The sequence below is a fragment of the Pseudophryne corroboree genome, chromosome 6 (genome assembly GCF_028390025.1).
Source record: "Pseudophryne corroboree isolate aPseCor3 chromosome 6, aPseCor3.hap2, whole genome shotgun sequence".
NCBI classification, from domain to species: Eukaryota; Metazoa; Chordata; class Amphibia; order Anura; family Myobatrachidae; genus Pseudophryne; species Pseudophryne corroboree.
Window position 1 is genome coordinate 620,875,462 of NC_086449.1, and position 15,094 is coordinate 620,890,555.

Consider the following 15,094-nt stretch of genomic DNA (forward strand, 5'->3'; position numbering starts at 1 on the left):
CTTTCAGAAGGAATTGGCCTCTCTGCCAAAAGTACAGACTTTTGTGAAAGGAGTACTGCACATCCAACCTCCTTTTGTGCCCCCTGTGGCACCGTGGGACCTGAACGTGGTGTTGCAGTTCCTTAAATCTCATTGGTTTGAACCACTTCAAACTGTTGAGTTTAAAATTTCTCACGTGGAAAGTGGTCATGTTATTGGCCTTGGCATCTGCAAGGCGGGTGTCAGAATTGGCGGCCTTGTCCCACTAGAGCCCCTATCTGATTTTCCATGTGGATAGAGCGGAATTGAGAACTCGTCCACAATTTCTACCTAAGGTGGTTTTGTCGTTTCACATGAACCAACCTATTGTAGTGCCGGTGGCTACGTATGTCTTGGAGGAGTCCAAGTCCCTTGATGTAGTCAGGGCTTTAAAAATCTATGTAGCCAGAACGGCTCGTATTAGGAAAACAGAGGCTCTGTTTGTCCTATATGCGGCCAACAAGGTTGGCGCTCCTGCTTTCAAGCAGACTATTGCACGCTGGATCTGTAACACGATTCAGCAGGCTCATTCTACGGCAGGATTGCCGTTACCAAAATAGGGGAAGGCTCATTCCACGAGGAAGGTGGGCTCTTCTTGGGCGGCTACCCGAGGTGTCTAGGCATTACAGCTTTGCCGAGCAGCTACTTGGTCGGGTTCAAACACTTTTGCAAAATTCTATAAGTTTGATACCCTGGCTGATGAGGACCTTCTGTTTGCTCAATCGGTGCTGCAGAGTCATCCGCACTCTCCCGCCCGGTCTGGAGCTTTGGTATAAACCCCATGGTCCTTACGGAGTCCCAGCATCCTCTAGGACGTAAGAGAAAATAAGATTTTAAACCTACCGGTAAATATTTTTCTCCTAGTCCGTAGAGGATGCTGGGCGCCCGTCCCAGTGCGGAATAAATCTGCAGTACTTGTACATAGTTACTGATGTAGTTACACGAGAGTTGTGTACGGTTGAGATCAGACTGTTGCTGATTTCTGTTGTTCATGCTGTTAACTGGTTTAGTTATATACCATGTTATACGGTGTGTTTGTGGTGTGAGCTGGTATGTATCTCACCCTTAATTAACAAAATCTTTTTCCTCGAAATGTCCGTCTCCTCTGGGCACAGTTCTATAACTGAGGTCTGGAGGAGGGTCATAGAGGGAGGAGCCAGCTCACGCCCATTAAAAGGTCTTAGAGTGCCCATGTCTCCTGCGGAGCCCGTCTACATCCCATGGTCCTTACGGAGTCCCCAGCATCCTCTATGGACTAGGAGAAAAAGATTTACCGGTAGGTTTAAAATCTTATTTTTTACTACTCCCTTTTAAGTTATTGCCACTGCCTCATCATTCAGATAACATTAAATTAAATAACTTTGTTGTATTTGAGCCAACAGCTGAGGATCCTTGTCTAAGTAAAGGATTAAGGGGGAGATGGGCTAAGCAGTGACATAAGCGGGGAAGTGAGCCAGTGGAGAAGTTGCCCATGGCAACCAATCCGCCTTGACGTAACATTTATAATTTGCATACTCTAAAAGTATACAGAGCAGCTAATTGGTTGCCATGGGCAACTTCTCCACTGGCTCACTTCTCCACTTTTATGTCTGCTTAGTACATCTCCCCCTAGATGGATACACTTTAAGATTATTTGTCCACAATTTCTGGTTGGAGTGAAAATCTGGTAATGCATGGAAGCTAATGACAATCACCCATTTGCTCCCAAAAGCTGTCAAATAGACAAAAATGGTCATTCGGATAAATTGGTTAAATCAAATGGGTTTAACCAATTTGTCTGAACGGCTATTTTTGTTTGTTTTCCAGTGTTTGAGAGCAAATGGTTGACTGTCATCAGCTCCCATACATTACCAGACTTTCACTCCAACCAGAAATATTGGATAAATAATATTATAGTGTGTATCCATTTTAGAGATTCATTTGTCATTGGACCTGAGTCATGTTTGAAAGGAATAGCTCATCTGCAAGGAAGCCACTGTGCAATTCGGTGTCATTATAACTGTAATGCAGCAGGAGGCGTCTGTAGGAGATGGACTCCTCCTGTTTTACGCAGCCACGGATCACTTCCCAGTGCTTTTATGCACCGACCAGCCTGTGTAAGATGAAGCTTACTCAGGCTGGCTGTAGGATTCGTACACCCAGGTCCAGGAAATCTGTATCTGATGACTCAGACCCTGGACCTGTCACACCTTCAAAACGCCCCCTCTCCCCCCCAAACGCTGCAGCTTGTCAGTCACATACACAGAATGGGTCTTGTGCCTGCGCATCCCCCCAAACATCATAGTTGTACATAAACCATTGGGTTTGCATGCAAATATGAATTGGTCCTGTTGACTTTAATGGCAGCACTATAAATGTGATGGGCGCATTAATATGGTGACAACCATTCCCCAGCACGAGATGGTTAGTGTAATACCAGAAAAAAGGTGGTCTTCAGGTTGCCGGCGGCCGGGCTCCCGACGACCACCATACCGGCGCCGGAATCCCGACTGCCGGCATACCGACATCTTTTCTCCCTCCTGTGGGTTCACGACCACCCTGGAGGGAGAATAGATAGCATGGAGCGCCTCCGTGCCCGCAAGGGGCTCATTTGTGCTCGCCAAGCTGTCTGTATGCCGGCGGTCGGGATTCCGGCGCCGTTATGCTGGTCGCCGGCCACCCATACTACACCCCCAGAAAAGGCACGTTTTAAAAACTGTATTGGGTAAAATCTTATGCAGGTCGTTCAGTACACAGAACAATTTTCCTGTCGGAATAAATTGGCCCAAAGCTAAAGGGTCATTTTATAGCTGCAGAAATGGTACAATGATGTCTCTAACTGTGTGACCCAGAAGTGTACATTGCTGTGTGATCGGGAGACCCAATAACTTGTCCATCGGAGAGCCTGCTATTGTTAGCTGAAACACATTTGTCTCTTCTCTGCATTAGCAGTGGGAGCTGTAGGATGTGTGTAGGATCACAAGGCACTGGCCGCAGAGGACAGCTGACAGCTGCACTTCCCCCTTGCTCTCCAAAGCTGGAGCTGAGATCCGCAGCAGAGTAATCCCAGGGGCAGTACTAGTTCTGTTTGTTTTGGTTTCGGAAACAGATTTTAGATTTCATCAGATTACATTAGAATTTGGACTGTCACCTCATTATATCCTCTTGCTCTCACCAAAGTCCTGCAACCCATCAAATGTTTAGTCACAAACATGAAAATAGAAAATGCACTGACTAGGTCACCATGCTGCTTGTAGCTTTGTAGATCATGACAGCTGCTATTAATGTCAGTTCTGGTGATGACACACGTGTATTGCATACGCTATATAGGCGTTATGCATATCTTACCACTGTTATAGTACTTCTAATGCTAATGTCAGTAATGATATATAAAAACAGTAGCCTACAGTTTCCAGACTTTACATCTGCATGTATTAAACAAAACATACACACAACACAGGGCTTTATGTACATATAAGATACTTCATCAAACGGCTCATTACATTTATTCAGTAGTTGCAGCATTTAGTAGACACTGTGTTTTTAATGGTTTATGTTACATCTGTAGACATTTTATATATTTTTTTTTTTAATTAACTAAACAGGTGATAAGATGTGTTGCACTTTTAATGTGATTTCTACTAAATCCCCATAATTTCCCTATGATGTTAGGCTGCGTACACACCTATAAAATCTATGCCAATATCTGGTGAACGGGCCGACTATTGCATAGGTGTGTATGCTGTACCGTTGCAGCAGCATGAGCTGATAAACAGGAGGTTGCATCTTATGTATGGTTTAATATTTGTCTGGGCGACCTCCTGATACCATAGAAGCCCCCACACACTGAGCTACTTCTAGCACTGGGTGTACTAGTGTTGCTGGAGGCACAGCAGTCCAAGCTGGGGCACACTGTTCTGCAGATTGGGAGCATTCGATCAGCAGAGAGATTGTCAAAGTGTGTACCTAGGTATAGGTTGGTGGCAGTCGCTCACCATTCCTTACATATAACAGGTTGCTGGCTCTCCCAAAAGTCAGACAGGTTATTATCCAAGGTCCTGTTCTCTGGGTGACCAGGTGTTATAGAGTTGCTTTTTTCATTCTCCTTTTACATTGATAGTTTACATTTTATTTAGAAATGTCCCAATCCTCTTTTCTCTGACGTCCTAGTGGATGCTGGGAACTCCGTAAGGACCATGGGGAATAGCGGCTCCGCAGGAGACTGGGCACAAAAAGTAAAAGCTTTAGACTAGCTGGTGTGCACTGGCTCCTCCCCCTATGACCCTCCTCCAAGCCTCAGTTAGATTTTTGTGCCCGAACGAGAAGGGTGCAAGCTAGGTGGCTCTCCTGAGCTGCTTAGAAGTAAAAGTTTAAATAGGTTTTTTATTTTCAGTGAGTCCTGCTGGCAACAGGCTCACTGCATCGTGGGACTAAGGGGAGAAGAAGCGAACTCACCTGACTGCAGAGTGGATTGGGCTTCTTGGCTACTGGACATTATCTCCAGAGGGACGATCACAGGTTCAGCCTGGATGGGTCCCGGAGCCGCGCCGCCGGCCCCCTTACAGAACCAGAAGAGCGAAGAGGTCCGGAGAAAGCGGCGGCAGAAGACGTTCCTGTCTTCAAATAAGGTAGCGCACAGCACTGCAGCTGTGCGCCATTGCTCTCAGCACACTTCACACTCCGGTCACTGAGGGTGCAGGGCGCTGGGGGGGAGCGCCCTGAGATGCAATAAAAACGATATAAAAACCTTACATGGCTAAAAAAATGCATCACATATAGCTCCTGGGCTATATGGATGCATTTATCCCCTGCCAGTTTCCTGAAAAAAGCGGGAGAAAAGGCCGCCGTGAAGGGGGCGGAGCCTTTCTCCTCAGCACACAAGCGCCATTTTCTTTCACAGCTCCGCTGGAAGGACGGCTCCCTGACTCTCCCCTGCAGTCCTGCACTACAGAAACAGGGTAAAACAGAGAGGGGGGGCACTATTGGCAGCTAATATATAAATACAGCAGCTATAACAGGGAGTAACACTTATATAAGGTTATCCCTGTATATATATAGCGCTCTGGTGTGTGCTGGCAAACTCTCCCTCTGTCTCCCCAAAGGGCTAGTGGGGTCCTGTCCTCTATCAGAGCATTCCCTGTGTGTGTGCTGGGTGTCGGTACGATTGTGTCGACATTTATGAGGAGGAAAATGATGTGGAAGCAGAGCAATTGCCTGTGTTAGTGATGTCACCCCCTAGGGAGTCGACACCTGACTTGATGGTAGTAATTAAAGAATTACGTGACAATGTCAGCACTTTGCAAAAAACTGTTGACGACATGAGACAGCCGACAAATCAATTAGTGCCTGTTCAGGCGTCTCAGACACCGTCAGGGGCGCTAAAACGCCCGTTACCTCAGATGGTCGACACAGACCCTGACACGGATACTGAATCCAGTGTCGACGGTGACGAGACAAACGTAATGTCCAGTAGGGCCACACGTTACATGATCACGGCAATGAAGGAGGCATTGAACATTTCTGACACTACAAGTACCACAAAAAAGGGTATTATGTGGGGTGTGAAAAAACTACCAGTCAGATGAATTAAATGAGGTGTGTGATAAAGCGTGGGTTTCCCCCGATAAAAAACTGCTGATTTCTAATAAATTATTGGCACTATACCCTTTCCCGCCAGAGGTTAGGGCACGTTGGGAAACACCCCCTAGGGTAGATAAGGCGCTCACGCGCTTATCAAAACAAGTGGCGTTACCGTCTCCTGATACGGCCGCTCTCAAGGAACCAGCTGATAGAAGGCTGGAAAATATCTTAAAAGGTATATACACACATACCGGTGTTATACTGCGACCAGCGATCGCCTCAGCCTGGATGTGCAGCGCTGGAGTGGCTTGGTCGGATTCCCTGACTGAAAATATTGATATCCTGGATAGGGACAGTATATTATTAACTATAGAGCATTTAAAGGATGCACTACTATATATGCGAGATGCACAGAGGGATATTTGCACCCTGGCATCTAGAGTAAGTGCGATGTCCATTTCTGCCAGAAGAACGTTATGGACGCGACAGTGGTCAGGTGATGCGGATTCCAAACGACATATGGAAGTATTGCCGTATAAAGGGGAGGAGTTATTTGGGGTCGGTCTATCGGACCTGGTGGCCACAGCAACGGCTGGAAAATCCACCTTTTTACCCCAGGTCACCTCTCAGCAGAAAAAGACACCGTCTTTTCAAACCCAGTCCTTTCGTCCCTATAAGGGCAAGAGGGAAAAAGGCCGCTCGTTCCTGCCCCGGGGCAGAGGAAGGGGAAAAAGACTGCACCATGCAGCCTCTTCCCAGGAGCAGAAGCCCTCCCCCGCTTCTGCCAAGTCCTCAGCATGACGCTGGGGCTCTGCAAGCAGACTCGGGCACGGTGGGGGGCCGTCTCAAGAATTTCAGCGCGCAGTGGGCTCACTCGCAAGTGGACCCCTGGATCCTGCAGGTAGTATCACAGGGGTACAAATTGGAATTAGAGACGTCTCCCCCTCGCCGGTTCCTGAAGTCTGCTCTACCAACGTCTCCCTCCGACAGGGAGGCAGTATTGGAAGCTATTCACAAGCTGTATTCCCAGCAGGTGATAATCAAGGTACCCCTCCTACAACAGGGAAAGGGGTATTATTCCACGCTGTTTGTGGTACTGAAGCCGGACGTCTCGGTGAGACCAATTTTAAATCTAAAATCTTTGAACACTTACATAAAAAGGTTCAAATTCAAGATGGAGTCACTCAGAGCAGTGATAGCGAACCTGGAAGAAGGGGACTATATGGTATCTCTAGACATCAAGGATGCTTATCTCCATGTCCCAATCTACCCTTCTCACCAAGGGTACCTCAGGTTTGTGATACAAAACTGTCATTATCAGTTTCAGACGCTGCCGTTTGGATTGTCCACGGCACCACGGGTCTTTACCAAGGTAATGGCCGAAATGATGATTCTTCTTCGAAGAAAGGGCGTATTAATTATCCCTTACTTGGACGATCTCCTGATAAGGGCAAGGTCCAGGGAACAGTTAGAGGTCGGAGTAGCACTATCTCAGGTAGTGCTACGTCAGCACGGGTGGATTCTAAATATCCCAAAATCACAGCTGATTCCGACAACACGTCTACTGTTCCTAGGGATGATTCTGGACACAGTCCAGAAAAAGGTGTTTCTCCCGGAGGAGAAGGCCAGGGAGTTATCCGAGCTAGTCAGGAACCTCCTAAAACCAGGACAAGTGTCAGTGCATCAGTGCACGAGAGTTCTGGGAAAAATGGTGGCTTCTTACGAAGCGATTCCATTCGGAAGATTCCATGCAAGAACTTTTCAGTGGGATCTGCTGGACAAATGGTCCGGATCGCATCTTCAGATGCATCAGCGGATAACCCTATCTCCAAGGACAAGGGTATCTCTCCTGTGGTGGTTACAGAAGGCTCATCTTCCAGAGGGCCGCAGATTCGGCATTCAGATTGGATGCTGGTAACCACGGATGCCAGCCTGAGAGGCTGAGGAGCAGTCACACAGGGAAGAAATTTCCAGGGCTTGTGGTCAAGCATGGAAACGTCTCTTCACATAAATATCCTAGAGCTAAGGGCCATTTACAATGCCCTAAGTCAAGCAAGGCCTCTGCTTCAGGGTCGACCGGTATTGATCCAGTCGGACAACATCACGGCTGTCGCCCACGTAAACAGACAGGGCGGCACAAGAAGCAGGAGGGCAATGGCCGAAGCTGCAAGGATTCTCCGCTGGGCGAAAAATCATGTGATAGCACTGTCAGCAGTGTTCATTCCGGGAGTGGACAACTGGGAAGCAGACTTCCTCAGCAGACACGACCTCCACCCGGGGGAGTGGGGACTTCATCCAGAAGTCTTCCAAGTGATTGTAAACCGTTGGGAAAAACCAAAGGTGGACATGATGGCGTCCCGTCTCAACAAGAAACTGGACAGATATTGCGCCAGGTCAAGGGACCCTCAGGCAATAGCGGTGGACGCTCTGGTAACTCCGTGGGTGTTCCAGTCGGTATATGTGTTCCCTCCTCTTCCTCTCATACCAAAAGAACTGAGAATCATAAGAAGGAGAGGAGTAAGAACGATACTCGTGGCTCCGGATTGGCCAAGAAGAACTTGGTACCCGGAGCTGCAAGAGATGCTCACGGAGGACCCGTGGCCTCTACCTCTAAGGAAGGGACCTGCTCCAGCAGGGACCTTGTCTGTTCCAAGACTTACCGCGGCTGCGTTTGACGGCATGGCGGTTGAACGCCGGATCCTGAAGGAAAAAGGCATTCCAGATGAAGTCATCCCTACCCTGATCAAGGCCAGGAAGGATGTAACTGCAAAACATTATCATCGCATTTGGCGAAAATATGTTGCGTGGTGTGAGGCCAAGAAGGCCCCTACGGAGGAATTTCAACTGGGTCGTTTCCTACATTTCCTGCAAGCAGGATTGTCTATGGGCCTAAAATTAGGATCCATTAAGGTTCAAATTTCGGCCCTGTCGATCTTCTTCCAGAAAGAACTGGCTTCAGTGCCTGAAGTTCAGCCCTGGCTTCAGCCAGGCGCGTATCAGAATTGGCGGCTTTATCCTATAAAAGCCCTTACCTGATATTTCATTCGGATAGGGCGGAATTGAGGACTCGTCCTCAATTTCTCCCTAAGGTGGTTTCAGCGTTTCACATGAATCAACCTATTGTGGTACCTGTGGCTACTAGGGACTTGGAGGACTCCAAGTTGCTGGACGTAGTCAGGGCCCTGAAAATATATGTTTCCAGGACGGCTGGAGTCAGAAAATCTGACTCGCTGTTTATACTGTATGCACCCAACAAGCTGGGTGCTCCTGCTTCTAAGCAGACGATTGCTCGTTGGATTTGTAGTACAATTCAACTTGCACATTCTGTGGCAGGCCTGCCACAGCCAAAATCTGTAAAAGCCCATTCCACAAGGAAGGTGGGCTCATCTTGGGCGGCTGCCCGAGGGGTCTCGGCTTTACAACTTTGCCGAGCAGCTACTTGGTCAGGGGCAAACACGTTTGCTAAATTCTACAGGTTTGATACCCTGGCTGAGGAGGACCTGGAGTTCTCTCATTCGGTGCTGCAGAGTCATCCGCACTCTCCCGCCCGTTTGGGAGCTTTGGTATAATCCCCATGGTCCTTACGGAGTTCCCAGCATCCACTAGGACGTCAGAGAAAATAAGAATTTACTTACCGATAATTCTATTTCTCATAGTCCGTAGTGGATGCTGGGCGCCCATCCCAAGTGCGGATTGTCTGCAATACTTGTATATAGTTATTGTTACAAACAAATCGGGTTGTTTATTGTTGGAAGCCATCTTTTCAGAGGCTCCTACGGTTATCATACTGTTAACTGGGTTCAGATCACGAGTTGTACGGTGTGATTGGTGTGGCTGGTATGAGTCTTACCCGGGATTCAAGATCCTTCCTTATTATGTACGCTCGTCCGGGCACAGTATCTTAACTGAGGCTTGGAGGAGGGTCATAGGGGGAGGAGCCAGTGCACACCAGCTAGTCTAAAGCTTTTACTTTTTGTGCCCAGTCTCCTGCGGAGCCGCTATTCCCCATGGTCCTTACGGAGTTCCCAGCATCCACTACGGACTATGAGAAATAGAATTATCGGTAAGTAAATTCTTATTTTAAATCAGTTACCACACAGTGTTATTTAATCTCTAAATGTTACAAAATTACACTTATATCAGTTACTAAAATAAAATAAAAAAGACAGCTAAGGACCATATTGTAAACCGGATGGCTGTCATTAGGTCGACATACATTGGGTTGACCACGTTTGGTCGACATGATTACTTTGTCGACATGGTCATTATGTCAGCATGTACTAGGTCGACATGGAAAAAGGTCGACAGGAGTTTTTCACAATTGTTTTTCATTTTTTTTACTTTTTCATACTTAACAATCCACGTGGACTACAATTGGGGACGGTAACCTGTGCCGAGCGCAGCGGAGCGAGGCACCGTGCCCGAAGCATGGCAAGCCATGCGAGGGGTCATGGTGCACTAATTGGGGTTCCCCGTCACTTTTCGAAGAGAACAACAGCAAAAAAACTAAAAAAACTAAACAAAACACCATGTCGACCTAATGACCATGTTGACCCAATGCATGTCGCCCAAACGTCGTCGACCTAATGAACCACACCCATGTAAACCTTCTCTTTCTATTGTATAAAAACATTAATAAAACATGTACCAGGTGACTAAAAGTATGACATCTATCAGATTTCAGTTTTCTGACAGAAAAAGATTCATTTTACATTTGTGCACTTCCATAGGTTTTTATTGCACGGAGTGGAGTGTTGTGGGTAAAACTTTTGTGTATGCTGCCTGTATACAATGCAATCTGAACTATTTGACATTTATTCTTTATTTCTATACATCTAGTATTTGGTTTATACAATAAAAGGGAAGGATTAAGACCATGGAAGCGCCACCTGTCTGTATTTTATATTGGATTATTGTTGCACCTGTGGAGATTGTCTAATTGAAAAGGGCAATGTGCAGACCGGACATAGGTCTTGGTGGTGAATAAAGTAGCCTAATACTGGGCTGATAATGTATGAACCTGAGTTGGGTGGTTAGTCACCATACACTCTTTCCCATTTTATTAGAAATATTTGGTAGTAATTTGAGAAATGACCAAGAATCTTTTATTTTACAGAAAATGACCTTAAAATGCATAAACAAACTTTACCTATCACCTTTTGGTTATGTAGTCATTAGACTGCTTCTTGATGTCTATTACTGTAAATGCTGAAAGCAATGGAGGCAGCCATTTGTGGTCTGGACCAGTGTGCAGCCTATCTGCTCTCTAGGAACTAGGAACCTCACCATTGTTTTGAGGCATGTACCATTTGCTCAGTGATGTCATTGTTTCCTGGCGAGTTCTGGTTCAGTCCAGATGGCAGTCTCCACTGTAGGTGACAGATCCACATTTGGTATGGGGGGATGTTATCCCATGTCTACGGGATTGTACTATTCAGCTCTGCTAACAAACACCTGTAACTTCCTGCACCTTAGGCAGATTGGAGACAACTTAATTGTACCTGGGGGTGTAAAAACCATTGAAGCTAATGGGAAGATGGTGATCCCTGGAGGCATTGATGTGCACACCCATTTGCAGATGCCATACAGAGGGATGACAACAGTGGATGACTTCTTCCAAGGGACTAAAGCCGCCCTTGCAGGAGGAACCACCATGATACGTGAGTACTGTAGGGGTGTACGGGTGGAAAACATATCTTTATAGACACAGACATTTTCTGAAATCTAGTTTGGGTATTTAAAGTAAATGGAAACAAAAATATTACTCTACTGCATAATGAATGTTTGTTTTAAATTAGAGTATGAATGTGCTGTTAAGGACAAATAAAAGCTATTACATATAGGTGTATGATAGATCTGTATACAGCACACTGCACATTACCATGCTATACACATAGAAGTAAAGTCGTTGTAGGGTACGCAATAAGATCCAAAGATCAGCCCAGTAGTAATATGGAGAAGTTTCACCTACTTCACAAATTTTCACAGTAATGACAAAATATTATGTTCCACTTAGGCGCTCCTTGGATTTAGCATGTCACATACAGGATATCTACTTTCTTCAATATCACAACCTATATAGTGTATTTTAATGTTCTCCCAATAATGAGGAACACCGAGATACACACACACACACACACAAAAAGAGAAAGCACAATAGTGTAGAAGTCCTTTTATAAAATGTAGAAGAAGCTGGTTTCAATACATCACACTCACTCACAAGGTTTTCCAAAAAAAACAGGCACATCATGATGTCTTTATAACAATGATTTTCTCAGGAGAGATTCCAAGGTGACCAGTATTCCACTTTCGCCTTTGTCCTATAAATGTATGTCTAGATATCTCAGACACTCCGGTAACAAAGAGAAAAGCCAATAGTGCAGTAATCCTTTAAATAGATGGGTGTTTATTTTTAAACAAATGCACTCACATAATAAAAGAAATAAAAGAGCGTATCACATAACGTTGTTCCAGATCTCCCACACAGGTATCCACACTGGCTGACTAAGATGGTAATTAGCAGCAGGTACAGTCAGAGTCCCGGTTACTCACGGCTCCCCTCCAGGTGGAGTATTGGAGATATGCAGGAAAACGTCAGCGTATGAAGACCACTCCGCTTAACGCGTTTCGGTTACTACCTTTGTCAAAAGCGGATTGACAAAGGTAGTAACCGAAACGCGTTAAGCGGAGTGGTCTTCATACACTGACGTTTTCCTGCATATCTCCAATACTCTACCTGGATGGGAGCCGTGAGTAACCGGGACTCTGACTGTACCTGCTGCTAATTACCATCTTAGTCAGCCAGTGTGGATACCTGTGTGGGAGATCTGGGACAACGTTATGTGATATGCTCTTTTATTTCTTTTATTATGTGAGTGCATTTGTTTAAAAATAAACACCCATCTATTTAAAGGATTACTGCACTATTGGCTTTTCTCTTTGTTACCGGAGTGTCGGAGATATCTAGACATACATTTATAGGACAAAGGCGAAAGTGGAATACTGGTCACCTTGGAATCTCTCCTGAGAAAATCCTTGTTATTAAGAAATTATGATGTGCCTGTTTTTTCTGGAAAACCTTGTGAGTGTGAATCAGAATCAGCTTTATTGGCCAGGTGTACTCACGTACACTAGGAATTCTTTGTGGTACAATGCATTGCCAAGCAGCAACATTAAGGGGGAATACATAGCATAAGAAGGGGGAAAAACGTAGTATACATGTGATGTATTGAAACCAGCTTCTTGTACATTTTATAAAAGGACTTCTACGCTATTGTGCTTTCTCTTTTTTTTTATGTGTGTATCTTGGTGTTCCTCATTAATGGGTGAACATTAAAACACACTATATAGGTTGTGATATTGAAGAAAGTAGATATCCTGTGACATGCTAAATCCAAGGAGAGCCTAAGTGGAATACAGGTCGAGTCTCCCTTATCCAAAATGCTTGGGACCAGAGATATTTTGGTTATGGGATTTTTCCGTATTTTGGAATAATTGCATACCATAATGAGATATTATGGTGATGGGACCTAAATCTAAGCACAGAATGTATTTATGTTACATTTATACCTTATACACACAGCCTGAAGGTCATTTTAGCCAATATTTTATATAACTTTGTGCATTAAACAAAGTGTGTGTACATTCACACAATTCATTTATGTTTCATATACACCTTATACACACAGCCTGAAGGTCATTTAATACAATATTTTTAATAACTTTGTGTATTAAACAAAGTTTGTGTACATTGAGCCATCAGAAAACAAAGGTTTCACTATCTCACTCTCACTCAAAAAAGTCCGTATTTCGGAATATTCCGTATTTCGGAATATTTGGATATGGGATACTCAACCTGTATAATATTTTGTCATTACATTACCATGCTCTGTCAGTAGAAATAACTGTTTATACATAGGTAGCTATGTATATAACAAAATGCATTCATGCCTTGCTTGGAATATATATATACTTGTTGATAATGAGAGGTGGAATGTGTTTTGGATGCCAAGTGCAAGCACAAATACTGTATACATAATTGTTTTCCTAATTATTGGTCATTGGTTATTAATCTGCAGGCGTCCAGAGTCTGTATATTGGGAAATAGTAATTCCAAAACTGAAGGAGCAAAAGTGGTACCATCCTGAGAAGCCTGATATACCGGAGACCTCAAATACATTTGCCATTTAGCAAACTGGGCTTTGTATTGGCTCCAGGCACTGCTAATATTTAATATAATTTAGTACTGAATATATGTATGTTGCTACAAATAATATACAGCAGCCACTCACTGTTAATGCTTTTTATTACCTAGTTGACCATGTGATCCCAGAGCCAGGATCCAGCCTGATTGAAGCCTACGAGAAGTGGAGAGAGTGGGCTGATGGGAAGACGTGCTGTGACTACTCTCTGCATGTGGACATCACTCACTGGAATGATAGCGTGAGACAGGAAATAGAATCACTCATCAAGCAGAAAGGTATTGTGCTTTATTTTATGGTGCACACTGAAGCATTGCTTTATTTTTGTAATAAGCATAAGTTCAATTATATTAAATTAACAGATGGACTACACCAGCCTTTGTTTGAAGAAATCTATTATGTACTCTTTGGGTTGCAGTTCTCCATATTCCCAACTACGATTTATGTACAAGATAAGACCAATATTAGCTAACTGCTAATTTATTTATAGAGTATGTAAACATTTATTAATAATTAACTCTTTATAATTAAGTGTGCTAATAAGCCATCCAGAAGCACAGACATCTGCATATACCATTTACGTTGGAGAATTTTTGCTTTATAATAGTTCATCGGCTGAGGTTCAGAGTATGACACAGACCTTGTATTGAGACAATCCCACCTAAAGACAGACTGCTTCACTGTTGTTAAAGCTCATTAGTGTAGGACAGAGTGTGAAATGCACCCTCAGGCTTCAAAGGATTTTTACAAAAAGTATGTATTAAAATAGAAATTTGGAATATGATTTGCCGATATGCAGACAAATTTGTTGCAATACATATGGCGCCTATATCTCCCCATACAGGAGATTTTTAATAGGCATATTGGATGGTTCTATTTGTCCTAAATTTTGACAGCCCTCTCCTGACCTTTATCACTGCCTGTGGGATTGTCCTTTTCTTAGGTATTTGTGGCTAGGGGTTAGTTAATTATGCACTGTTGAACCTAGAATAGGCCATTTTTGATATTTTGCCATTAGGTACTAGGGTTTCTAGAGATGCTAACAAATTATTATTATTATTATTATTATTATTATTATTATTATTTCTCTTGCGTCCTAGAGGATGCTGGGGACTCCGTAAGGACCATGGGGTATAGATGGGCTCCGCAGGAGACATGGGCACCTATAAAGAACTTTTAGTATGGGTGTGCACTGGCTCCTCCCTCTATGCCCCTCCTCCAGACCTCAGTTAGATCCTGTGCCCAGAGGAGAAGGGTGCACTGCAGAGAGCTCTCCTGAGTTTTCTGTGGAAAAAAAAAAGAATTTTGTTAGGTTT

The 15,094-nt window shown here is 44.4% G+C and overlaps 1 protein-coding gene across 2 annotated transcripts in view; it reads left to right on the forward strand.

The window, feature by feature from the left end:
* Positions 1-15,094, forward strand: part of DPYSL3 (dihydropyrimidinase like 3) — a 319,685-nt gene that overhangs the window by 250,008 nt on the left and 54,583 nt on the right. For both annotated transcript variants that reach the window (XM_063928096.1, XM_063928097.1), the window contains exons 3-4: positions 11,053-11,237; positions 13,892-14,056. In XM_063928096.1, the coding sequence (XP_063784166.1) occupies positions 11,053-11,237; positions 13,892-14,056 (350 nt within the window). The remainder of the gene's footprint in view (positions 1-11,052; positions 11,238-13,891; positions 14,057-15,094) is intronic.